The sequence below is a fragment of the Larus michahellis genome, chromosome 30 (assembly GCF_964199755.1).
Source record: "Larus michahellis chromosome 30, bLarMic1.1, whole genome shotgun sequence".
Taxonomy (NCBI): Eukaryota; Metazoa; Chordata; class Aves; order Charadriiformes; family Laridae; genus Larus; species Larus michahellis.
In genome coordinates, this window is record NC_133925.1 from 805564 (window position 1) to 831776 (window position 26213).

Genomic DNA, 26213 nt, shown 5'->3' on the forward strand with positions numbered 1-26213 from the left:
TGAGCGGCGCTGCTGATTGGCGGGGCCCCTTCGCGGCGTCGCCGTGGAGACGGGGGGCCCCGCCCCCTTCTCGCTCCCCCTCCCTGCGCGGTCGCCATGACAACGCGGCCTAGTCGGGCCTGGCGGAGCCTGCGCTAAGATGGCGGCCGGGATTTTGGGGGGGGGGGGGGTGAGAAACGGCCGCCGTCGTCCCCCCCCCCGCTTCCAACGTAACCCAAACAGCTTTGGGAGCCCCAAAGTGTTGGGGGAAGAGGAAAAGAGGGGGTTTAAGCCCCACAAAAACGAGCTACGAGGGGCGCAGCCACCCAAGACGGGGGGGGGGGGGGGCCTGAGGCCTGACGTGGCCGCCACGATACACACGCTCCCCCCAGCCGCGCCGGCTGCCCCGCGGATGACGATTCCCCCCCCCCCCCAAAACATGGATGAAGAGTAAAGTCGAGGGCGGTTTTTATTGGCAGGTCAGTGGTTTTTTTTTTTTTTTTTTTTCAGTTTGTCGGGGTTTTTCCACCCCCCCAACAATTTTCAGAGGCCGATGGTGTAGGAGCGGCCGGTGGGGTTGTGGAGGGCGGAGCAGGCCGGGGCGGTCACGGCCCACTCGTACCACACCTTCTTGGGGGTGGCGCAGCGCCAGAAGGCCACCGCCACCTCCTCGCCCGCCCGCACCGCCAGCGGCTGCTGTGGGAGGAGAAGGCGGGGGGGGGGGGGGGGGGGGGGTGGAGAAGAGGCAAAATGAGAAAAAAAAGCCAAAAAATTAAAAAAAAGGGCGTGGGAGCAAGATAGCTGCCCTGCTGCCAACCCAAAATGGCCAATTTCCACCCAAACCCAGCCCAAAATGGCCAATTTCCACCCAAACCCAACCCAAAATGGTCCATCTCCACCCAAAATGGTCCATCTCCACACCCAAACCCAGCCCAAAATGGCCAATTTCCACCTAAACCCAACCCAAAATGGTCCATTTCCACCCAAAATGGTCCATCTCCACACCCAAACCCAACCCAAAATGGCCAATTTCCACCCAAACCCAACCCAAAATGGTCCATCTCCACCCAAACCCAACCCAAAATGGCCAATTTCCACCCAAACCCAACCCAAAATGGCCAATTTCCACCCAAACCCAACCCAAAATGGTCCATCTCCACACCCAAACCCATCCCAAAATGGCCAATTTCCACCCAAACCCAACCCAAAATGGTCCATCTCCACCCAAAATGGTCCATTTCCACACCCAAACCCAACCCAAAATGGCCAATTTCCACCTAAACCCAACCCAAAATGGTCCATTTCCACCCAAAATGGTCCATCTCCACACCCAAACCCAACCCAAAATGGCCAATTTCCACCCAAACCCAACCCAAAATGGTCCATCTCCACCCAAACCCAACCCAAAATGGCCAATTTCCACCCAAACCCAACCCAAAATGGTCCATTTCCACCCAAAATGGTCCATCTCCACACCCAAACCCAACCCAAAATGGCCCATTTCCACCCAAACCCAACCCAAAATGGCCAATTTCCACCCAAACCCAACCCAAAATGGTCCATCTCCACCCAAACCCAACCCAAAATGGTCCATCTCCACCCAAACCCAACCCAAAATGGCCAATTTCCACCCAAACCCAACCCAAAATGGTCCATTTCCACCCAAAATGGTCCATCTCCACACCCAAACCCAACCCAAAATGGCCCATTTCCACCCAAACCCAACCCAAAATGGCCCATTTCCACCCAAACCCAACCCAAAATGGTCCATCTCCACACCCAAACCCAGCCCAAAATGGCCAATTTCCACCCAAACCCAACCCAAAATGGTCCATCTCCACCCAAAACGGTCCATTTCCACACCCAAACCCAACCCAAAATGGCCAATTTCCACCCAAACCCAACCCAAAATGGCCCAATCTCCACCCAAACCCACCCAAAATGGCCAATTTCCACCCAGACCCAGCCCAAAATGGTCCATTTCCACCCAAAATGGTCCATCTCCACACCCAAACCCAACCCAAAATGGTCCATCTCCACCCCAAAATGGCCAATTTCCACCTAAACCCAACCCAAAATGGCCCATTTCTACCCAAACCCACCCAAAACAGCCCAATCTCTACCCGAACCCAGCCCAAAATGGCCAATTTCCACCCAAAATGGTCCATCTCCACCCAAACCCAGCCCAAAATGGCCAATTTCCACCCAAACCCAACCCAAAATGGTCCATCTCCACCCCAAAATGGCCAATTTCCACCTAAACCCAACCCAAAATGGCCCATTTCTACCCAAACCCCCCCAAAACGGCCCAATCTCTACCCGAACCCAGCCCAAAATGGCCAATTTCCACCCAAAATGGCCAATTTCCACCCAAAATGGCCCCAAAATGGCCCATTTCTACCCAATCCCACCCAAAACGGCCCAATCTCTACCCGAACCCAGCCCAAAATGGCCAATTTCCACCCAAACCCAACCCAAAATGGTCCATTTCCACCCAAAATGGTCCATCTCCACACCCAAACCCAACCCAAAATGGCCAATTTCCACCCAAACCCAACCCAAAATGGTCCATCTCCACCCCAAAATGGCCAATTTCCACCCAAACCCACCCAAAATGGCCAATTTCCACCCAAACCCAGCCCAAACCGGCCCAACCTCCCCCCAAATCCAAGATGGCCGCCCTCCCGCCCTCCTCCCCCCCCCCCAAGATGGCCGCCGCGGGCCCCACCTTGATGGGGAAGAAGATGGGGAACCAGGAGAACATCCCCGGGGAGTGCGTCTCGGGGCGGATACCTGCGGGGTCACCCCCCTGACGACCTCGACCCCGCCCGCGGCCCCGCCCCGCTTGACCCCAGTGACCCCCCCAAGCCCCGCCCACTCCCCCCCCAACCCGACACCGTTGACGTCCAACCCAACGCCGTTGACATCCAACCCAACGCCATTGGCCGCTCCCGGCCCCGAAGCCCCGCCCCCTCGCCCCCAGCCCCGCCCCCTCGAGCCCCGACTCCACCCCTTGCCCCAAGCCCCGCCCACTTGCCCTCCTCACCCCCCAAGCCCCGCCCACTCCCCCCCCCCCGTTGACGTCCAACCCAAGGCCGTTGACGTCCAACCCAAGGCCGTTGACGTCCAACCCAACGCCATTGGCCGCTCCCGCCCCCAAAGCCCCGCCCCCTCGAGCCCTGACTCCACCCCTTGCCCCAAGCCCCGCCCACTTGCCCTCCTCACCCCCCAAGCCCCGCCCACTCCCCCCCCCCCCCGTTGACGTCCAACCCAACGCCGTTGACGTCCAACCCAACGCCGTTGACGTCCAACCCAACGCCGTTGGCCGCTCCCGCCCCCAAAGCCCCGCCCCCTCGAGCCCTGACTCCACCCCTTGCCCCAAGCCCCGCCCACTTGCCCTCCTCACCCCCCAAGCCCCGCCCACTCCCCCCCCCCCCCCCGTTGACGTCCAACCCAACGCCGTTGACGTCCAACCCAACGCCGTTGACGTCCAACCCAACGCCGTTGGCCGCTCCCGCCCCCAAAGCCCCGCCCCCTCGAGCCCTGACTCCACCCCTTGCCCCAAGCCCCGCCCACTTGCCCTCCTCACCCCCCAAGCCCCGCCCACTCCCCCCCCCCCCCCCGTTGACGTCCAACCCAACGCCGTTGACGTCCAACCCAACGCCGTTGAACGTCCAACCCAACGCCGTTGGCCGCCCCCGCAGCCCCGCCCCCTCGCCCCCGTTGGCCCCGCCCGCCACCGCCATTGGCCGGCCGCCCCCCCCGTGGCCCCGCCCCGCCCCCCCCCCCTTGGCCCCGCCCCTACTGAGGGTGATGTCAGCGTAGAGGGTGGTCTCGAAGTAGCCGGCGAAGCCGTGCAGGACGGTGTTGACGCCCACGCGGAAGGAGAGGCGCCGGTAACGGCTGTTGTCCTGGGCGGGGTCTTCGGGGTGGGGCGAGGGGGCGGAGCCAACGTTGGCCACGCCCACCTATGACATCACTCCCCCTCCTCCCCCCCCCAATGACATCACCCCCCCAAAAGAACCGCCCACCCCTCGCACCAGGGGACGGCCCATCCCCCCCCCCCCCCCCCCAACCACCACCCGGGGTGGGTTTAAGCCCCGCCCCCACCACCGAGGGGCCCAATGGGGTGCTGCGGCGAGGCGGGCGTGGCCCATGACGTCACGGGGGCGTGGCCGTACCGGGTTTGGGGTGCCGGAAGGAGAAGCAGGGCTGGGGCGGGGCCAGCTGGTGGAAGTTGTGGAGCCGCACCACGTAGGGCATCTCGAACTGCGCCTGCGGGACCCACGGCCTGACCCACGGCCCGCCCCACGGCCCCCAACCTGCCCCACGGCCATGCCAACCTGCCCCACGGCCACCCCAAAGACCCCCAACCTGCCCCACGGCCACCTTGAGATGCCCCGCGGCCACCCCAACCTGCCCCACGGCCACCCCAAAGGCCCCCAACCTGCCCCACAGCCACCCCAAAGACCCCCAACCTGCCCCACGGCCACCTCAAGACGCCCCACAGCCACCCCAAAGACCCACAAGGTGCCCCGTGGCCACCCCAACCTGCCCCACAGCCACCTCAAGACCCCCAACCTGCCCCACGGCCACCCCCAAGACCCCCAACCTGCCCCATGGCCCCCCCAAAGACCTCCAACCTGCCCCACGGACACCCCAAAGACCCCCAACCTGCCCCACGGACACCCCAAAGACCCCCAACCTGCCCCACGGACACCTCAAGATGCCCCATGGCCACCTGAACCTGCCCCACGGCCACCCCAAAGACCCCCAACCTGCCCCACGGCCACCTTGAGATGCCCTGCGGCCACCCCGACCTGCCCCACGGCCACCCCAAAGACCCCCAACCTGCCCCATGGCCAACCCAAAGACCCCCAACCTGCCCCATGGCCACCAGAACCTGCCCCACGGCCACCCCAAGATCCCCAAGTTGCCCCACGGCCACCTCAAGACCCCCAACCTGCCCCACGGCCACCCCAAGTTGCCCCACAGCCACCCCAAAGACCCCCAACCTGCCCCATGGTGACCTTGACATGCCCCACGGCCACCCCAAAGACCCCCAGCCTGCCCCACAGCCACCCCAAGATGCCCCATGACCACCTGAAACTGCCCCACAGCCACCCCAAAGACCCCCAAGCTGCCCCATGGCGACCTTGACATGCCCCATGACCATGCCAAGCTGCCCCACGGCCACCCCAAAGATCCCCAACCTGCCCCATGGCCACCCCAAAGATCCCCAACCTGCCCCATGGCCACCCCAAAGACCCCCAAGGTGCCCCACGGCCACCTTGAGATGCCCCACGGCCACCCCGACCTGCCCCACGGCCACCCCAAGACCCCCAACCTGCCCCACGGCCACCTCAAGATGCCCCACGGCCACCTGAACCTGCCCCACAGCCACCCCAAAGACCCCCAAGCTGCCCCATGGCGACCTTGACATGCCCCATGGCCATGCCAACCTGCCCCACGGCCACCCCAAAGACCCCCAACCTGCCCCACGGCCCCCCCAAAGACCCCCCAACCTGCCCCACAGCCACCCCATAGACCCCCAACCTGCCCCATGGCCACCTCAAGATGCCCCACGGCCACCTTGAGATACCCCATAGCCACCCTGACCTGCCCCATGGCCCCCCCAAAGACCCCCAACCTGCCCCACGGCCACCCTGACCTGCCCCACAGCCACCCCAAAGACCCCCAAGGTGCCCCACGGCCACCTTGAGATGCCCCACGGCCACCCCGACCTGCCCCACGGCCACCCCAAGACCCCCAACCTGCCCCATGGCCACCCCAAGATGCCCCACGGCCACCTGAACCTGCCCCACAGCCACCCCAAAGACCCCCAAGCTGCCCCATGGCGACCTTGACATGCCCCATGACCATGCCAACCTGCCCCACGGCCACCCCAAAGACCCCCAACCTGCCCCACAGCCACCCCAGAGACCCCCGACCTGCCCCACGGCCACCCCAGAGACCCCCGAACCTGCCCCACGGCCACCCCAGGGACCCCCGAACCTGCCCCACGGCCACCTCAAGATGCCCCATGGCCAGCTGAACCTGCCCCACGGCCACCCCAAAGACCCCCAAGGTGCCCCACGGCCACCCCAAAGACCCCCAACCTGCCCCACAGCCACCCCATAGACACCCAACCTGCCCCATGGCCACCTCAAGATGCCCTATGGCCACCTGAACCTGCCCCACAGCCACCCCAAAGACCCCCAACCTGCCCCACGGCCACCCCATAGAGCCCCAACCTGCCCCACGGCCACCCCATAGACCCCCAACCACCCCAAGATGCCCTGCGGCCACCCCAACCTGCCCCATGGCCACCCCAAAGACCCCCAACCTACCCCACAGCCACCCCATAGACCCCCAACCTGCCCCACGGCCACCCCAGAGACCCCCAACCTGCCCCACGGCCACCTCAAGATACCCCATGGCCACCTGAACCTGCCCCACAGCCACCCCAAAGACCCCCAACCTGCCCCACAGCCACCCCAGAGACCCCCAACCTGCCCCACGGCCACCTCAAGATACCCCATGGCCACCTGAACCTGCCCCACAGCCACCCCAAAGACCCCCAACCTACCCCACAGCCACCCCAAAGACCCCCAACCTACCCCACAGCCACCCCATACACCCCCAACCTGCCCCACAGCCACCCCAGAGACCCCCAACCTGCCCCACGGCCACCTCAAGATGGCCCATGGCCACCTGAACCTGCCCCACGGCCACCCCAAAGACCCCCAACCTACCCCACAGCCACCCCATAGACCCCCAACCTGCCCCACGGCCACCCCAAAGACCCCCAACCTGCCCCACGGCCACCTTGAGATGCCCCACGGCCCCCCCAAAACCCCCCAACCTGCCCCACGGCCCCCCCAAAGACCCCCCCAACCTGCCCCACGGCCCCCCCAAAGACCCCCCCAACCTGCCCCACGGCCCCCCCAGCCTCCCCAGCCCCACGGCTGCCCCCCAAGTGCCCACCTCGGGGTCGCGGTCGCGCTCGCGGCAGGCCCGCACCTCGTTGTAGAGCTTGGAGGAGGAGATGGGGGCCAGGAAGGACGTGTAGCTGCAGGGGATGCTCACCCCGTCCGCTGTGGGGCAGGGCCCTCAGCCCCACGGCCAGCCCCACGGCCACCCCGGCCCGGCCCCATAACCCCCCGGCCCCTTAAATCCCAACCCCAGCCCCCCAAATCCCAGCCCCACGACCCCCTAAGCCCTGACCCCAGCCCCCCAACTCCCCGTCCCAGCCCCACAGACCCCAAATCCCAGCCCCACAGCCCCCCAAATCCCCGTCCCAGCCCCCCACATCCCAGCCCCACAGCCCCATAACCCCAAATCCCAGCCCCACGGCCCCCTAAGCCCTGACCCCAGCCCCACAACTCCCTGTCCCAGCCCCACAGCCCCCTAACTCCCCATCCCACCCCCCCACATCCCAGCCCCACAGCCCCCTAAAGCCTGAGCCCAGCCCCACAACTCCCCGTCCCACCCCCACAGACCCCAAATCCCAGCCCCACAGACCCCCAACTCCCCGTCCCAGCCCCCCAACTCCCCGTCCCAGCCCCACAGCCCCCTAAACCTTGACCCCAGCCCCCCAAATCCCCGTCCCAGCCCCCCAACTCCTCCTCCCAGCCCCACAGCCCCCCAAATCCCAGCCCCACAGCCCCCTAAACCTTGACCCCAGCCCCCCAAATCCCCGTCCCAGCCCCCCAAATCCTCCTCCCAGCCCCACAGCCCCCCAAATCCCAGCCCCACAGCCCCCCAAACCTTGACCCCAGCCCCCCAACTCCCCGTCCCAGCCCCCCAACTCCTCCTCCCAGCCCCCCAACTCCTCCTCCCAGCCCCACAGCCCCCCAAATCCCAGCCCCACAGCCCCCTAAACCTTGACCCCAGCCCCCCAAATCCCTGTCCCAGCCCCCCAACTCCTCGTCCCAGCCCCACAGCCCCCTAAACCTTGACCCCAGCCCCCCAACTCCTCGTCCCAGCCCCCCAAATCCCAGCCCCACAGCCCCCAAACCCTGACCCCAGGCCCCCAAATCCCCGTCCCAGCCCCCCAACTCCCTGTCCCAGCCCCACAGCCCCCCAAATCTCAGCCCCACAGCCCCCTAAACCTTGACCCCAGCCCCCCAAATCCCCGTCCCAGCCCCCCAACTCCTCCTCCCAGCCCCCCAACTCCTCATCCCAACCCCCCAACTCCTCGTCCCAGCCCCACAGCCCCCCAAATCCCAGCCCCACAGCCCCCTAAACCTTAACCCCAGCCCCCCAAATCCCCGTCCCAGCCCCCCAACTCCTCGTCCCAGCCCCACAGCCCCCCAAATCCCAGCCCCACAGCCCCCCAAACCTTAACCCCAGCCCCCCAAATCCCCGTCCCAGCCCCCCAGCCCCCTAAACCTTGACCCCAGCCCCCCAAATCCCCGTCCCAGCCCCCCAGCCCCCTAAACCTTGACCCCAGCCCCCCAAATCCCCATCCCAGCCCCCCAGCCCCCTAAACCTTGACCCCAGCCCCCCAACTCCGCGTCCCAGCCCCCCAACTCCCCGCCCCCCACCCTTGAGGCAGTGCTGGGCGCCGTCCAGGCACTCGGGCGAGAGCTCGTTGTCGGCGAAGGAGCCCAAGAGCTCGGAGACCACCAGGTCGGCCCCCTCGGGCGCCCGCCATTCCCGCATGTCCCGCGGCACCACCGTCACCTGCGCCCCCCACTCCTCGTACTGCCAGCTCTCCAGCCTGGGGGGCAGGCGGGGGGCAGCTCTCAGCGGGGCTGGGGTGCGGGGGAGGGGGTTTGGGGCGCTATGGGGCAGCCTGGGCTCCCTATAGCGATGGACGCTGGGGGGTTGTGGGGTTTACAAGGCGTCTGGGGCAGGAGAGGGGGGGTTTGGGGCGCTATGGGGCAGCCTGGGCTCCCCATAGCAATGGACACTGGGGACTTGTGGGGTCTACAGGAGGTCTGGGGCAGGAGGAAGGGGGTTTAGGGGCGCTATGGGGCAGCCTGGGCCCCCCATAGCGATGGACACTGGGGAGTTGTGGGGTTTACAAGGGGTCTGGGGCAGGAGGGAGGGGGTTTGGGGCGCTATGGGGCAGCCTGGGTTCCCTATAGCGATGGACACTGGGGAGTTGTGGGGTTTACAAGGGGTCTGGGGCAGGAGGGAGGGGGTTTGGGGCACTATGGGGCAGCCTGGGCTCCCCATAGCGACGGACGCTAGGGAGTTGTGGTGTCTATAGGGGCTCTGGGGCAGGAGGGAGGGGGTTTGGGGCGCTATGGGGCTGCTTAGGGTCTCCATAGCGACGGAGACTGGGGAGTTGTGGGGTCCAGACAAAGTGTGGGGCAGGAGGGAGGGGGTTTGGGGCGCTATGGGGCAGCTTAGGGTCTCCATAGCGATGGACACTGGGGGGTTGTGGGGTCCAGAGAAAGTGTGGGGCAGGAGGGAGGGAGTTTGGGGCGCTATGGGGCAGCCTGGGCTCCCTATAGCGATAGACACTGGGGAGTTGTGGGGTCCAGAGAAAGTGTGGGGCAGGAGGCAGGGGGTTTGGGGCGCTATGGGGCAGCCTGGGTTCCCTATAGCGACGGACACTGGGGAGTTGGGGGGTCTACAGGAGGTCTGGGGCAGGAGAGAGGGGGTTTGGGGCGCTATGGGGCAGCCTGGGCCCCCCATAGTGATAGACGCTGGGGGGTTGTGGGGTCCAGAGAAAGTGTGGGGCAGGAGGGAGAGGGTTTGGGGTGCTATGGGACAGCCTGGGCCCCCCATAGCGATGGACACTGGGGAGTTGTGGGGTTTACAAGGGGTCTGGGGCAGGAGAGGGGGGGTTTGGGGCGCTATGGGGCAGGCTGGGCCCCCCATAGCGACGGAGACCGGGGAGTTGTGGGGTCCAGAGAAAGTGTGGGGCAGGAGAGAGGGGGTTTGGGGTGCTATGGGGCAGCCTGGGCTCCCCATAGCGATGGACACTGGGGAGTTGGGGGGTCCAGAGAAAGTGTGGGGCAGGAGGGAGAGCGTTTGGGGGTGCTATGGGGCAGCCTGGGTTCCCTATAGCGATGGACACTGGGGAGTTGTGGGGTCTACAAGGGGGTCTGGGGCAGGAGGGAGGGGCTTTGGGGCGCTATGGGGCAGCCTGGGCCCCCCATAGCGACGGAGACTGGGGAGTTGTGGGGTCCAGAGAAAGTGTGGGGCAGGAGGGAGGGGGTTTGGGGCGCTATGGGGCAGCCTGGGTTCCCTATAGCGACGGACACTGGGGAGTTGGGGGGTCTACAGGAGGTCTGGGGCAGGAGGGAGGGGGTTTGGGGCGCTATGGGGCAGCCTGGGCCCCCCATAGTGATAGACGCTGGGGGGTTGTGGGGTCCAGAGAAAGTGTGGGGCAGGAAGGAGTGGGTTTTGGGGCGCTATGGGGCAGCCTGGGTTCCCTATAGCGACGGACACTGGGGAGTTGGGGGGTCTACAGGAGGTCTGGGGCAGGAGGGAGGGGGTTTGGGGGCGCTATGGGGCAGCTTAGGGTCCCCATAGCAACGGACACTGGGGAGTTGTGGGGTCCAGAGAAAGTGTGGGGCAGGAGGGAGGGGGTTTTGAGGCGCTATGGGGCAGCCTGGGCTCCCCATAGCGACAGAGACTGGGGAGTTGTGGGGTGCAGAGAAAGTGTGGGGCAGGAGAGAGGGGGTTTGGGGGTGCTATGGGGCAGCTTAGGGTCCCCATAGTGACGGACGCTGGGGAGTTGTGGGGTCCAGAGAAAGTGTGGGGCAGGAGGGAGGGGGTTTTGAGGCGCTATGGGGCAGCCTGGGCTCCCCATAGCGACAGAGACTGGGGAGTTGTGGGGTCCAGAGAAAGTGTGGGGCAGGAGGGAGGGGGTTTGGGACGCTATGGGGCAGGCTGGGCCCCCCATAGCAACGGAGACCGGGGAGTTGTGGGGTCCAGAGAAAGCGTGGGGCAGGAGGGAGGAGGTTTGGGGCGCTATGGGGCAGCTTAGGGTCCCCATAGCGATGGACACTGGGGAGTTGGGGGGTCTATAGGGGGTCTGGGGCAGGAGGGAGGCGGTTTGGGGCGCTATGGGGCAGCCTGGGCCCTCCATAGCGACGGAGACCGGGGAGTTGTGGGGTCCAGAGAAAGTGTGGGGCAGGAGGGAGGGGGTTTGGGGCGCTATGGGGCAGCCTGGGCCCCCCATAGCGATGGACACTGGGGAGTTGGGGGGTCTACAAGGGGGTCTGGGGCAGGAGGGAGGGGGTTTGGGGCGCTATGGGGCGCTATGGGGCAGCCTGGGCCCCCCATAGCGATAGAGACCGGGGAGTTGTGGGGTCTATAGGGGCGTTATGGGGCCGGAGCAGGTTGGTTATGGGGTCAGTGGGGGTGGTTATGGTGCCGAGGGGGGTTAGTTATGGGGCTGGGGGAGCCCGTTATGGGTCAGAGTAGCATCTATGGGTCAGGAAGCTCGGCTATAGGGCTGAGCGGTTGCTTGGAGAGCTGGGAAAAATTGTCTGTAGAGCTATGAAAGGTGCTTATGGGGCCGAGGGATGGCGCTTATGGGGCTGGCGGAGCTACTTATGGGTCGGGGTGGTGGCTATGGGTCAGGGGGGTTGGTTGTGGGGCTGAGCAGTTGGCTGTGGGGCTGAGCGATTCCTCACGGGGCCGCGAAACGCCGCTTGCGGACTCGAAAAGGGTACTTATGGGTCCGAAAGGTGCCAGTTGTGGGTCGGGAAGACCCGCCTCTGGGTCGAGGCGCTATCTATGGGTCGGGGGGTTGGTTATGGGGCTGAGGGATTGGTTATGGGTCGGGGAAAGGCGGGTTACGGAGCCCAAAAAGGGCAGTTACGGAGCGGGGAGGAGGAAGGGGGGGGGGGGAACGTCGCTTATGGGGCCGGGGGAGACGGTTGTGGGGCAGGGGGCGGGTTATGGGGCTGGTTATGGGGCAGGTTGGGGGGCAGGCTCACGTGACGACGGCGTTGGGGTTCTTCTCCACGGCGTAGAGACGGACGCGCCGAGCCGCCTGCCGGGCCGCCCGCAGCGTGGCGTTCACCAGCGGCCCCCGCCCGGCCCCCAGCACCATCACCACCCTGGGGGGCAGGCGGGGGGGGGGGGTCACGGCGGGGGGGGGCGCCCCATAGCCGGGGGGCAGCCCCACGGCGCCTGGGTTGGCGGGGGGGGTGGGGGGGGTGGAGACTGGCAGGAGTCAGGGGGAGGTGGGGCGTGCTATAGGGCTGGGGCTCTGGGGGGGGCACCCCATAGGGCTGGGGGGTGCCCTATAGGGCTATGGGGTGCCCCGTAGGGAGTTGGGGGGGGGGGGGGGGGGGGGGCTGTGGGGCGCCCCATAGAGATGCGGGACCTGCGCGGGGCAGCCTATAGGGCCCGGGGGGTGGCCTGTGAGGACGTAGGCGCAGTGTAGGGCGCCCCGTAAGGGCTGTGGGGCGCCCCATAGGGACGTGGGGGGATGATGTGGGGTGCCCCAGGGGGCTGTGGGGCGCCCCATAGGGACGGGGGGTGGGATGTGGGGCACCCCATGGGGCTGTGGGGCGCCCCATAGGGACGTGGGGGGGCGATGTGGGGCGCCCCATGGGGCTGTGGAGCGCCCTGGAGGGACGTGGGGGGGGATGTGGGGCACCCCATGGGGCTGTGGAGCGCCCCATAGGGACGTGGGGGGGATGTGGGGCACCCCATGGGGCTGTGGAACGCCCCACAGGGACATGGGGGGCGATGTGGGGCACCCCATGGGGCTGTAGGGCACCCCATAGGAACGTGGGCGGGGATGTGGGGCACCCCATGGGGCTGTAGGGCACCCCATAGGAACGTGGGCGGGGATGTGGGGCACCCCATGGGGCTGTGGAGCGCCCCATAGGGACGGGGGGTGGGATGTGGGGCACCCCATGGGGCTGTGGGGCGCCCCATAGGGACGTGGGCGGGGATGTGGGGCACCCCATGGGGCCGTGGGGCGCCCCATAGGGACATGGGCGGGGATGTGGGGCACCCCATGGGGCCGTGGAGTGCCCCAGAGGAATGGGGGGGTGGATGTGGGGCACCCCATGGAGCCGTGGGGCGCCCCATAGGGCTGCGGGGGGGAGCTGTGGGGCGCCCCATAGCGGCGGGGGGCGGGGGGGGGGGGGGGGTCACTCACTGGACGTTGGTGTCTTTCTCCTCCTCGGGGACGCGGTCCAGCAGGCACCTATAGATGGCCTGCGGGAAGCGGGGGGTTAAAATGCTAATGAGGGGGGCGTGGCCAGGCCGCGGCCCCGCCCCTCAAGCCCCGCCCACCTGCTGGTATTGGGAGTATTTGATTGGGTCCTTCTCGAACACCTCGTAGGTCTGCGACTCCAGGTTGTCCATTAAGGGCTGCGCGGGAAAGCGGGGAGGGGGCGTGGCCAATCAAGGCCCCGCCCCCTTCCCCCCTTCTCCATTCATCACCTCCGTGGCCCCGCCCCCAGCGAACTCACACCCCCCCCCTCCCCACCTCCCCCTGGCCACGCCCCCCCCCCCGTGTGGGGGGAAACCACGCCCCCCCGGTGCAAGCCACGCCCCCTGTGTGGGGGAAACCACGCCCCCCGGCGCAAGCCACGCCCCCCGGCGCAAGCCACGCCCCCTCCCCACCAGCCCAGCCTCTCGCCCTCCCCCTTGTCCCCACGAAGCCACGCCCCCGCCGAGGAGGCCACGCCCCCCCGAGGAGGCCACGCCCCCCCGAGGAGGAGGCCCCGCCCACCTGGAGGGGGGACTGCAGGTAGTCCTCGTAGCCCCGGGCAAAGAGCTCGTAGGCGGAGGGGGGGGGCCGGTGCTGGCCCAGGTGCTCCAGGTACTGCAGGTAGGAGCCCAGCGGCTTCTCCCCGTGCCGGGGGGCCCCCGTCACCACCACCTGCACCTCCAGCTGCGGGGGGGGGCGGGGACAGAGGGGTCAGGGACCCCCCCCCTCTCCCCGCCTCCTGCCTCCCCCTCCCAAGCCCCTCCCCAGCCCCTCAACGCCCCCCCCCAGACCCCCACAAACCCCTCCCCAGCCCCCCATAATCCCCTGCAGCCCCCCCAAACCCCTTCCCCAGCCCCCCCCGAGACCCCCATAATCCCCTCCAGCCCCCCAACCCCCTTCCCCAGCACCCCAACAACTCCCCAGCCCCCCCGAGCCCCCCATAATCCCCTCCAGCCCCCCAACCCCCTTCCCCAGCCCCCCTGAGCCCCCAATAATCCTCTCCAGCCCCCCAACCCCCTTCCCCAGCCCCCCAACATCCCTCCAGCCCCCCCAAACCCCTTCCCCAGCCCCCCATAATCCCCTCCAGCCCCCACAAACCCCTCCATAACCCCCTCCAGGCCCCCCAAACCCCTTCCCCAGCCCCCCAAGTCCCCTCCAGCCCCCCCAAACCCCTTCCCCAGCCCCCCATAACCCCCTCCAGCCCCCCCGAGCCCTCCATAACCCCCTCCAACCCCCCCCAAACCCCTCCCCAGCCCCTCAACGCCCCCCCCAGACCCCCACAAACCCCTCCCCAGCCCCCCATAATCCCCTCCAGCCCCCCCAAACCCCTTCCCCCACCCCCCAAGTCCCCTCCAGCCCCCCCAAACCCCTCCATAATCCCCTCCAACCCCTCCCAAACCCCTCCCCAGCCCCCCCGAGCCCTCCATAACCCCCTCCAGCCCCCCCAAACCCCTCCCCAGCCCCTCAACGCCCCCCCCAGACCCCCACAAACCCCTCCCCAGCCCCCCCATAATCCCCTCCAGCCCCCCCAAACCCCTCCCCAGCCCCTCAACGCCCCCCCCCAGACACCCACAAACCCCTCCCCAGCCCCCCCATAATCCCCTCCAGCCCCCCCAAACCCCTCCCCAGCCCCCCCCGAGACCCCCATAATCCCCTCCAGCCCCCCCAAACCCCTTCCCCCACCCCCCAAGTCCCCTCCAGCCCCCCCAAACCCCTTCCCCAGCCCCCCCCGAGACCCCCATAATCCCCTCCAGCCCCCCCAAACCCCTTCCCCCACCCCCCAAGTCCCCTGCAGCCCCCCCAAACCCCTTCCCCAGCCCCCCGAGCCCTCAATAATCCCCTCCAGCCCCCCAACCCACTTCCCCAGCCCCCCAACATCCCTCCAGCCCCCCCAAACCCCTTCCCCAGCCCCCCATAATCCCCTCCAGCCCCCACAAACCCCTCCATAACCCCCTCCAGCCCCCCCAAATCCCTCCCCAGCCCCTCAACACCCCCCAGACTCCCACAAACCCCTCCCCAGCCCCCCATAATCCCCTCCAGCCCCCCCAAACCCCTTCCCCCACCCCCCAACATCCCTCCAGCCCCCCCAAACCCCTTCCCCAGCCCCCCCAACCCCTCCCCAGCCCCCCATAATCCCCTCCAGCCCCCACAAACCCCTCCATAACCCCCTCCAGGCCCCCCAAACCCCCAGCCCCCCAAGTCCTCTCCAGCCCCCCCAAACCCCTTCCCCAGCCCCCCATAACCCCCTTCAGCCCCCCCGAGCCCTCCATAACCCCCTCCAACCCCCCCCAAACCCCTCCCCAGCCCCTCAACGCCCCCCCCAGACCCCCACAAACCCCTCCCCAGCCCCCCATAATCCCCTCCAGCCCCCCCAAACCCCTTCCCCCACCCCCAATTCCCCTCCAGCCCCCCCAAACCCCTCCATAATTCCCTCCAGCCCCTCCCAAACCCCTCCCCAGCCCCCCGAGCCCTCCATAACCCCCTCCAGCCCCCCCAAACCCCTCCCCAGCCCCTCAACGCCCCCCCCAGACCCCCACAAACCCCTCCCCAGCCCCCCATAACCCCTCCAGCCCCCCCCAAACCCCTCCCCAGCCCCCCCAAGGCCTCCACAAACCCCTCCAGTCCCCCCCAACCCCCGTCCCCCACCCTCTCCCCCGATCCCCCCCCCCCCCCAGCACCTTGAGGAGGCGGCAGACGAGGCGCTGGTGGAGGCGGGAGAGGACGGGGAAGCCCTTCTTGTTGGTGAGGAAGACGCTGGTGGGGAGGATGGCGGCCTTTCACCGGCTCCCCAGCCAGCGGTCGATGGCCGCCCCCGAGGGCAGGTCGGCCCCCACCTCCAGGGCTGGGAGGGAGGGGGCGAGGAGGAGGAGGAGGAGGGGGCGGGGTCAGCGCCAGGCCCCGCCCACAACCCCTCTTAAACCCTTTTGATAGGGGAGCTGTGGCCACGCCCCCTTTAGCCGCGGCCCCGCCCCCTCGGCTCTGGCCCCGCCCCCCTTCCCCATTGAGGGCTCGGCTTTCCCGGCCCAGGCCACGCCCCCCCCCGCGCTGTAGCCACGCCCCCTCCCCTCTGGCCACGCCCCCTCTCACCCACGCCCACTCTCTTGTTGTAGTCGCAGAGGGTGCGGAAATTGTGCCACCTGTGGGGGGGGGGTGTCAAATACCCCCCCAAATACCCCCCAAATACCCCCCGCTCCCCCCCCCCCGACAACCCCCCCTAAAAAACCCCCAACCCCCAACCCCCCAACCTCCCCCAACCCCCCCAACCCCTTAAGTCCCTAAATCCACCCCCCCCCCCCCCGGACCCCAATACCCCCCCCAAAACCCCCCATCCCCCCCCCGTCCCCCCCCCCCAACCCCCCCCATCACCCCCCCAGCCCCAAAAACCCCCCAATTACCCCCCAGGAACAACCCCCCACCCGCCCCCCCCCAGCCTTAAATACCCCCCCCCCCAGCCTTAAATACCCCTCAAATGACCCCCCCCCCCTCCCCAAATGCCCAAATATACCCCAGAACCCCCCCCACACCCCCCCCCCCCCGGCCCCAAATAACCCCCCCGAAACCCCAAAATAACCCCCCAGGATCCCCCCTCCCCGGCCCCAAATGACCCCCCCGAGGCCAAATAACTCCCCCCCCCCCCGGCCCCAAATACCCGCCCCCCCCCCCCCCCCCCCCCAGCCCCCCCCCCTCACCAGAGCCAGGTCTTCTCGTCGGCCGCCCCCTCCTGGGGCCCCCCCTCGGGCCCCCCCTCGTTGCCGATGAGGTCGTCGCGGGCGTCCTCGGGGGCCAGCAGGGGAACGCGCACCCAGAACTGCCCCCGACCCCCCCCCCCACCGTCACCCACGGCAACGGCCCCCCCCCGGGCACACACCCCCCCCCCCCGACCCCTCCCAGTGCCCCCCAGTGCCCCCAATCCCCTTCCCAGTCCCTCCCAGTGCCCCCAAACGCCCTCCCAGTGCCCCCAAAACCCTTCCCAGTCCCTCCCAGTGCCCCCCAGTGCCCCCAAAACCCCTCCCAGTGTCCCCAATCCCCCTCCCAGTTCATCCCAGTGCCCCCAAAACCCCTCCCAATGCCCTCAATCCCTTCCCAGTGCCCCCAATCCCCCTCCCAGTCCCCTCCCAGTGCCTCCCAGTACTCCAAAACCCTTCCCAGTGCCCCCAATCCCCATCCCAGTTCCTCCCAGTGCCCCAAAACTCTTCCCAGTGGCCCCCCAAACCCTTCCCAGTCCCTCCCAGTGCCCCCAATCCCCCTCCCAGTGCCCCCAAAACACCTCCCAATGTCCCCAAAACCCTTCCCAGTCCCTCCCAGTGCTCTCAATCCCCTTCCCAGTCCCTCCCAGTGCTCCCAAAACCTTTCCCAGTCCCTCCCAGTGCCCCCGAAACCCCTCCCAGTCCCTCCCAGTGCCCCCGAAACCCCTCCCAGTTCCCCCAGTGCCCCCGAAACCCCTCCCAGTCCCTCCCAGTGCCCCCGAAACCCCTCCCAATCCCTCCCAGTGCCCCCGAAACCCCTCCCAGTCCCTCCCAGTGCCCCCGAAACCCCTCCCAGTCCCTCCCAGTGCCCCCGAAACCCCTCCCAGTCCCTCCCAGTGCCCCCGAAACCCCTCCCAGTCCCTCCCAGTGCCCCCGAAACCCCTCCCAGTGCCCCCAATCCCCTCCCCAGTGCCCCCGATCCCCCTCCCAGTCCCTCCCAGTGCCCCCGATCCCCCTCCCCAGTCCCTCCCAGTGCCCCCGATCCCCCTCCCAGTCCCTCCCAGTGCCCCCAAAACCCCTCCCAGTCCCTCCCAGTGCTTCCAATCCCCCTCCCAGTGCCCCCCAATCCCCTCCCAGTGCCCCCGAAACACCTCTCAGTGCCCCCGAAACCCTTCCCAGTCCCTCCCAGTGCCCCCCAGTGCCCCCAAAACCCTCCCAGTGGCCCCAAAACGTTTCCCAGTTCCTCCCCAGTGGCCCCAAAACGTTTCCCAGTGCCCCCCAAACCCCTTCCTAGTCCCTCCCAGTGCCCCCAAAATACCTCCCAGTGCCCCCAAAACCTCTCCCAGTGCCCCCAATCCCCTCCCAGTGCCCCCAAAACCTTTCCTAGTCCCTCCCAGTGCCCCCAAAACCCTCCCAGTTCCCCCCAGTGCCCCCGAAACCCCTCCCAGTCCCTTCCAGTGCCCCCAATCCCCCTCCCAGTTCCTCCCAGTGCCCCCAAAATATCTCCCAGTGCCCCCAAAACTTTTCCCAGTGCCCCCAAACCCCTCCCAGTCCCTCCCAGTGCCCCCGAAACCCCTCCCAGTCCCTCCCAGTGCCCCCGAAACCCCTCCCAGTCCCTCCCAGTGCCCCCGAAACCCCTCCCAGTCCCTCCCAGTGCCCCCGAAACCCCTCCCAGTCCCTCCCAGTGCCCCCGGAAACCCCTCCCAGTGCCCCCAAAACCTTTCCCAGTGCCCCCAGTCCCCCTCCCAGTGCCCCAAAACCCTTCCTAGTCCCTCCCAGTGCCCCCAAAACCCCTCCCAGTCCCTCCCAGTGCCCCCAAAACCCCTCCCAGTCCCTCCCAGTGCCCCCAAAACCCCTCCCAGTGCCCCCAAAACCTTTCCCAGTGCCCCCAGTCCCCCTCCCAGTGCCCCCGAAACCCTTCCTAGTCCCTCCCAGTGCCCCCGAAACCCTTCCTAGTCCCTCCCAGTGCCCCCGAAACCCCTCCCAGTCCCTCCCAGTGCCCCCGAAACCCCTCCCAGTCCCTCCCAGTGCCCCCGAAACCCCTCCCAGTCCCTCCCAGTGCCCCCGAAACCCCTCCCAGTCCCTCCCAGTGCCCCCAAAACCCCTCCCAGTCCCTCCCAGTGCCCCCAAAAACCCCTTCCCAGTCCCTCCCAGTGCCCCCAAAACCCCTCCCAGTGCCCCCAAAACCCCTCCCAGTGCCCCCAAAACCCTCCCAGTGCCCCCAAAACCCCTCCCAGTGCCCCCAAAACCCCTCCCAGTGCCCCCAAAACCCCTCCCCAGTGCCCCCAAACCCCTCCCAGTGCCCCAATCCCCTCCCAGTCCCTCCCAGTGCCTCCCAGTGCCCCCCGTGGCCGGTACCATGGGCGCTGTGGTGGCCCGTGTGCAGGTGGGCGCAGAGCAGCCGGGCCAGGTTGGGGTTCTGGCCTGGCCGAGGGGCAGCAGGAAGGCGGGGAGCCCCAGGTACGCCCCGAAATTCAGCTCCTGCAGCATGGCCTGCCCCCAAAATACCAGGGGGGGGGTCAGGGGGGGCCCCCTAAACACCCCCCCCCCAAAATAAACCCACTCACGGCCTCGGAATTCCTGCGGACGTGCTCCAGGGGGGAGTCGGGGCGGATCCAGGGCGAGAGTTTCCCCACGATCAGCGTGTTCCAGTCTGGGGGGGGGGGGACGGGGACGGGGGGGGTCGCCCCCTCAGGGGGGGGTCCAGACCCCTTTGGGGGAGGGGTCTCAGGGTGCCCTATGGGGGTCCCAGGGTGCCCTGTGGCCCTATAGGGGGTCCCAAGTGGCCCCATCGCCCCTTGGGGAGGGGTCTCGGGGGGCCCCATAGCCCTAGAGGGGGGTCCCGGGGTGCTATAGGGGGGTCCCAGGGCGCCCCATAGCCCTAGAGGGGGGTCCTATAGCCCTAGAGGGGGGTCCCAGGGCTCTATAAGGGGTCCCAGGGCGCCCCATAGGCCTAGAGGGGGGGTCCCATAGCCCTATAGGGGGTCCCAGGGTGCCCCGTAGCCCTAGAGGGGGGTCCCGGGGCGCTAGAGGGGGTCCCGGGGGCGCCCCATAGCCCTATACGGGGGTCCCAGAGCCCTAGAGGGGTGTTCCTGGGTGCTATAGGGGGGTCCCAGGGCGCCCCATAACCCTAGAGGGGGGTCCCAGGATGCTATAGGGAGGGGTCCCAGGGCACCCCATAGCCCTATAAGGGGGTCCTAGGGTGCTATAGGGGGGTCCCAGGGTGCCCCAGAGCCCTAGAGGGGGGTCCCAGGGTGCCCCAGAGCCCTAGAGGGGGGTCCCAGGGCTCCGTAAAGGGGTCCCAGGGCACCCCATAGCCCTAGAGGGGGGTCCCAGGGCCCTATAGGGAGTCCCAGGGCGCTATGGGGGGGGTTCCAGAGCGCTATAGGGGGGTCCCAGGGTGCCCCAGAGCCCTATAGGGGGGTGCCAAGCGCTATAGGGGGGTCCCAGGGCGCTATAGGGGATCCCAGGGTGCCCCAAAGCCCTAGACGGGGGTCCCAGAGCCCTAGAGGGGGGACCCAGGGCGCCCCATAGCCCTATAGGGGGGTCCAGAGCCCTAGGGGGGGTCCCAGGGCGCCCCATAGCCCTAGAGGGGGTCCCGTAGCCCTAGAGGGGGGGTCCCAGGATGCCCCATAGCCCTATAAGGGGGTCCCAGGGTGCTATAGGGGGGTCCCAGGGTGCCCCAGAGCCCTAGAGGGAGGTCCCATAGCCCTAGAGGGGGGTCCCAGGGCGCCCCATAGCCCTAGAGGGGGGTCCCAGGGCGCCCCATAGCCCTAGAGGGGGGTCCCAGGGCCCCATAGGGAGTCCCAGGGCGCTATGGGGGGGGTTCCAGAGCGCTATAGGGGGGTCCCAGGGCGCCCCAGAGCCCTATAGGGGGGTGCCAAGCGCTATAGGGGGGTCCCAGGGCGCTATAGGGGATCCCAGGGTGCCCCAAAGCCCTAGACGGGGGTCCCATAGCCCTAGAGGGGGGTCCCAGGGCGCCCCATAGCCCTAGAGGGGGTCCCGTAGCCCTAGAGGGGGGGTCCCAGGGTGCCCCATAGCCCTATAAGGGGGTCCCAGGGTGCCCCAGAGCCCTAGAGGGGGTCCCAGAGCCCTAGAGGGGGGTCCCAGAGCGCCCCATAGCCCTAGAGGGGGGTCCCAGGGCTTTGTAAGGGGTCCCAGGGCGCCCCATAGCCCTAGAGGGGGGTCCCAGGGCACCCCATACCCCTATAGGGGGGTCCCAGGGCCCTATAGGGAGTCCCAGGGCGCTATAGGGGGGGGTTCCAGAGCGCTATAGGGGGGTCCCAGGCGCCCCAGAGCCCTATAGGGGGGTGCCAAGTGCTATAGGGGGGTCCCAGGGCGCTATAGGGGATCCCAGGGTGCCCCAAAGCCCTAGATGGGGGTCCCAGAGCCCTAGAGGGGGGACCCAGGACGCCCCATAGCCCTATAGGGGGGTCCCAGGGCTCTATAAGGGGTCCCAGGGCGCCCCATAGCCCTATAGGGGGGTCCCAGGGCGCCCCATAGCCCTATAGGGGGGTCCCAGGGCACTATAGGGGGTCCCAGGGTGCCCCATAGCCCTATAGGGGGGTCCTGTAGCCCTAGAGGGGGGGTCCCAGGGTGCCCCATAGCCCTATAGAGGAGTCCCGGGGCGCTATAGGGGGTCCCAGGGCGCCCCATAGCCCTAATGGGGGGTCCCATAGCCCTAGAGGGGGGTCCCAGGATGCCCCATAGCCCTATAGGGGGTCCCAGGATGCCCCATAGCCCTATAGGAGGTCCCAGAGCCCTAGAGGGGGGTCCCAGGGCGCCCCATAGCTCTATAGGGGGGTCCCAGGGCGCTATTGCGGGGGGGGTGGGGGGTGGGTGTTCCCGGGCGTCCCCCCCGGCTCACCCCGTCCGGAGAGCAGGAGGTCGGAGCGCGTCTGGGGCCCGGGGCGGTCGCGGGCCGGCTCCATGGCGAACTCCCGGCGGTGGCGGGGGTGGAAGAGCGGCAGGCAACAGGAAATCGAACCTGCGGGGCCGGAGGCCGGGGGGGGGGGTCGTTAAAGGCCGGAGAGCTCCCTTCCGGGGGGGGGTCCCCGAGCCCCGGGAGGGGGCGGTTCGGAAGCCTCACCCCTGCCGGGCCACGGCGCCCAGGGCCCCGGCCACCTCCGGGACGCAGCTCAGGTCGCGGCCGCTGGAGACGCGAGCGGCGCCCGCCGCGCCCGGTCCCGCCGCCGCCGCCGCCATGTCTGCCTCGCGCGCCGCTCCGTCCCGCCCACCCCTTCCCTCGCCCTCCGCCAATCGCCGCGCGGGACGCTCGGCTCCGCCTCCCCGCGCGGCGCCGCGCGCCAATCGCGGCGCGGCGCCGGCCGTCATCACCGCGCGGGCGCCCGCCCCCGCCCCCTGCCGCGCTGTGAGCCAATCGCGGCGCGGCGCCGGCTGTCAGTCAACGCGCCAACACCCGCCCCACCCGCTGCCGCGCTGTCAACCAATCGCGGCGCGGCGCCGGCCGTCAGTCAACGCGCCAACACCCGTCCCGCCCCCTGCCGCGCTGTCAACCAATCGCGGCGCGGCGCCGGCCGTCAATCAACGCGCCAACACCCGCCCCGCCCCCTGCCGCGCTGTGAGCCAATCGCGGCGCAGCGCCGGCTGTCAATCACCCTGGCTCCGCCCCCACGCCACACCTCCATTGACCGAGGGGCGTGGCCTTGGGGGGTTGGCCACGCCCCTTATTTAAAATAGAGAACGAGGCCTCAATCGCGCAGGGGGCGTGGCCAACGCCCCGAGGCCACGCCCCCCTCCCTCCCCGCCGCCCGGATTTATGAATCATTCGGAGGCCTGGGGGGGGCGGGGGGGGGCGTCGGGCCCAAAAGCGCCTTTATTGTGATGACGTCACGGCGACGTCGCGCTGCCGCCGGGGTGCTGCGGGCCGAGCTGGCCCAGGGCCCAGCGGCAGTGGCCCAGCCGTTCCCGCAGGCGGCCGTATTCGTCGGCCAAGGCTTCGAAAGCCGGGCCCAACCCTTCGAAAGCCCCCGGCTTGGGCCCGGGTTCGCTCCGCCTCCAGCTCCGCCCTTCGCCACGCCTCCTCCAGCCCCGCCCTGGTGGGGGGGGGGGGGGGGGGGGGAGAGACACACACGTCATGGAGGGGGCGGGGCCTGCGGGAGGGTGTGGCTAAAGGGGGCGGGGCGCGGGGGAGGCCACACCCACCTGATGCGCCGATGGGCCTCCACCGTCTCGGGGGGGTAAGTGTCCAGCAGCACCCTCAGCTCCTCAGGCTGGCGACCAAGGGGGGGGGTTAACGAGCCCGGGGGCGGGGGGGGGGTTAATTAAGGGGTTCGTTGCGGGGTGGGGGTGTCCGTCCCCCCCCCCGTGTCCCCCCCCCCACAACGCACCGGGCTTTGAGCAGCATGGCCGCCCCCTTGGCCTCCAGGTATTGCAGCCGCCCCTCCTCCAGCTCCGCCTGCGCCGGCCCCAGCCCCCGCAGCCGCCCCAGCAGGGCCCCGCAGCGCCACAGAGCCTGGGGGGGGGAAAGGGGGGGGGGGGGCACGGGGTCAGGCCCCCCCCCACCCCCCCCACCCCGAATCCCCCCCCCCACTTTGCGCCCCAAAGTGTCGTCGTTGTCCGTCCCCCCCCACCCCACGCACACACACTCCATCCAAACCCCCCCAATGCCCCCCCCCAGACCCCCCAAATGCCCCCCCCAGACCCCCCCAAAACTCCCCCCCAGCCCCCCCACATCCCCCCCAAATCCCCCCCCCCCCCGGAATCCCCCAAATCCCCCCCCCGACCCCTCACATCCCCCCCCCCCAGACACCCCCGAGTCCCCTCAGAAGCCCTTTAACTGCCCCCCAAATCCCCCCTTTGCCCCCCAAATCCCCCCCCAGGCCCCCCACATCCCCCCCAACCCCCAAACTCCCCCCCCCCCGAATCCCCCAACCCCCCCAAATCTCCCCCAGATGCCCCAAATCCCCCCCAGCCCCCCACATCCCCCCCAAATCCTCCCCAACCCCCCCCCCCCCCGGATCTCACTATCCCCCAAATCTCCCCCAACCCCCCCAAATCCCCCCCCCTCGGAATCCCCCAATTCCCCAAATCCCCCCCCCGACCCCTCACATCCCCCCCCCAGGACACCCCCGAGTCCCCTCAGAAGCCCTTTAACTGCCCCCCAAATCCCCCCTTTGCCCCCCAAATCCCCCCCCAGGCCCCCCACATCCCCCCCCCAGACACCCCCGAGTCCCCTCAGAAGCCCTTTAACCGCCCCCAAATCCCCCCTTTGCCCCCCAAATGCCCCCCAGGCCCCTCCCCAGCCCCCCTTTGCCCCCCAAATGCCCCCCCCCCGGCCCCCCCACCTGGCGGTAGGCCCGGTGCTGCTGCTGGAGCAGGCGGCCGAGGTGCCGTTGGCGGTCGCGGGCCCGGCCCAGACGGCGGCGTTCGGCCGCCAGCCCTTCGGCCACCCCCTGGGGGGGGGTTTGGGGATCCGGGGGGGGCTGGGGATCCGGGGGGGGCTGGGGGTCCGCCCCCCGCGGTGGTAACTGCCCAATTCCTCCACCTTCTCGGCCAGGCGACGCTCCAGCTCCGGCAGCAGCCGGGCGCCCAGCGGGGACGGGTCCTGGGGGGGGGGGGGGGGGGGGGTTGGGGGTGTCGGGGGGGCGGTTCAGGATTTCTTGGGGGGGATTAAGGGGGACTCGGGGTGTCTGGGGGGGTGTCAGGGGGGTTTGGGGGTGGATATGGGGGTGCTGGGGGGGCACAGGGTGCCGTCGGGGGGGTTTGGGGGTGGATATGGGGGCGCTGGGGGGGCACAGGGTGCCATCGGGGGGGTTTGGGGTGGATATGGGGGCGCTGGGGGGGAATTGGGGGCGCTGGGGGGCACAGGGTGCTGGGGGGGTGGGTTGGGAGTGGATATGGGGGCGCTGGGGGGGTGTCGGGGGGGTTTGGGGGTGTATATGGGGGTGCTGGGGGGCACAGGGCGCTGTCGGGGGGGTTTGGGGTGGATATGGGGGCGCTGGGGGGGCACAGAGCGCTGGGGGGGGGTTTGGGGGTGGATATGGGGCGCTGGGGGGCACAGGGCACTGGGGGGGTTGGGGGTGGATATGGGGGTGCTGGGGGGGAATTGGGGGCGCTGGGGGGGGCACAGGGCGCTGGGGGGGGGGTTTGGGGGTGGATATGGGGGCGCTGGGGGGGTGTCGGGGGGTTTGGGGGTGGATATGGGGGCGCTGGGGGGGTTGGGGCGCTGGGGGGGGCACAGGGCGCCGGGGGGGGGGTTTGGGGGTGGATATGGGGGCGCTGGGGGGCACAGTGCGCTGGGGGGGGTTTTTGGGGTGGATATGGGGGCGCTGGGGGGGGTGTCGGGGGGGGTTTGGGGGTGGATATGGGGGCGCTGGGGGGGTGTCGGGGGGTTTGGGGGTGGATATGGGGGCGCTGGGGGGGGGTTGGGGGCGCTGGGGGGGCACAGGGTGCTGTCGGGGGGGTTTGGGGGTGGATATGGGGGCGCTGTGGGGGGTTGGGGGCGCTGGGGGGGGGGGCACAGGGCGTTGTGGGGGGTTTGGGGGTGGATATGGGGGCGCTGGGGGGGCACAGGGTGCTGTCGGGGGGGTTTGGGGGTGGATATGGGGGCGCTGGGGGGGCACAGGGCGCTGGGGGGGGGGTTTGGGGGTGGATATGGGGGTGCTGGGGGGGAATTGGGGGCGCTGGGGGGGCACAGGGCGCTGGGGGGGGGTTTGGGGGTGGATATGGGGGGCGCTGGGGGGGGTTGGGGCGCTGGGGGGGGCACAGGGCGCCGGGGGGGGGGTTTGGGGGTGGATATGGGTGCGCTGGGGGGGCACAGAGTGCCGTGGGGGGGGTTTGGGGGTGGATATGGGGGCGCTGGGGGGGCACAGAGCGCCGTGGGGGGGGGTTTGGGGGTGTCACCTGCGGGGGGGGGCAGCAGCGAGGCGAAGGCGGGGGGGCCGTGGCGCAGCTCGGCCAAGACCAAGGCTTGTTCCAGCGCCTGGATGACCTGGGGGGGGGGGGGGGGGGTGTCAGATGCCCCCGCCTGCCCCCTCCCCAACGCTGTGGGGCAGGGGAGGGGGGGGGCGTGGGGGCGTGGGGGTGTGTGGGGGGGGTCTGTGGGACTCACGGGGGGGTCCAGGCCGCGGGGGTCGCGCAGCAGCTCCTGCAGCCCCCGCCACAGGCTCTCCCAGCGCAGCCAGGCCCCCCGCCCCTGCGCCAGCTCCGCCTCCGCCTGCCCCCCCCCGCAATCAGTGGCCCCCCCCGCCAGGGCAAGCGGTGGCCACCTCTGGCCACCGAGTCCCCTGCTGGCCCCCCCCCCCGGGCTGCCTCCATTCCCCCCCCCGCCAAGTCCCCTCAACAGCCCCGTCCCCCAAATGCCCGTAGCGTCCCCCCCCCACACCCCAGTGTCCCCCCCCCAGCGCCCCCCGTCTCCTCTCCTGCCCCCCAAGTCCCCCCCC

General features: G+C 69.0%; 1 protein-coding gene across 1 annotated transcript; it reads right to left on the reverse strand.

Moving 5' to 3' along the window:
* Positions 1-430: 430 nt before the first annotated feature.
* PRMT5 (protein arginine methyltransferase 5) lies at positions 431-22050 on the reverse strand. The gene is given in 17 exon segments (XM_074567920.1): positions 431-675; positions 2708-2772; positions 3785-3901; positions 4161-4254; positions 6967-7076; positions 8529-8704; positions 11889-12011; positions 13067-13125; positions 13204-13281; positions 13646-13807; positions 15802-15965; positions 16211-16260; positions 16813-16931; positions 19168-19302; positions 19377-19462; positions 21677-21796; positions 21899-22050. Coding segments are annotated over 16 exon segments (1755 nt in total). The 5' UTR covers positions 21741-21796; positions 21899-22050; the 3' UTR covers positions 431-522.
* Between the last annotated feature and the right edge of the window lie 4163 nt (positions 22051-26213).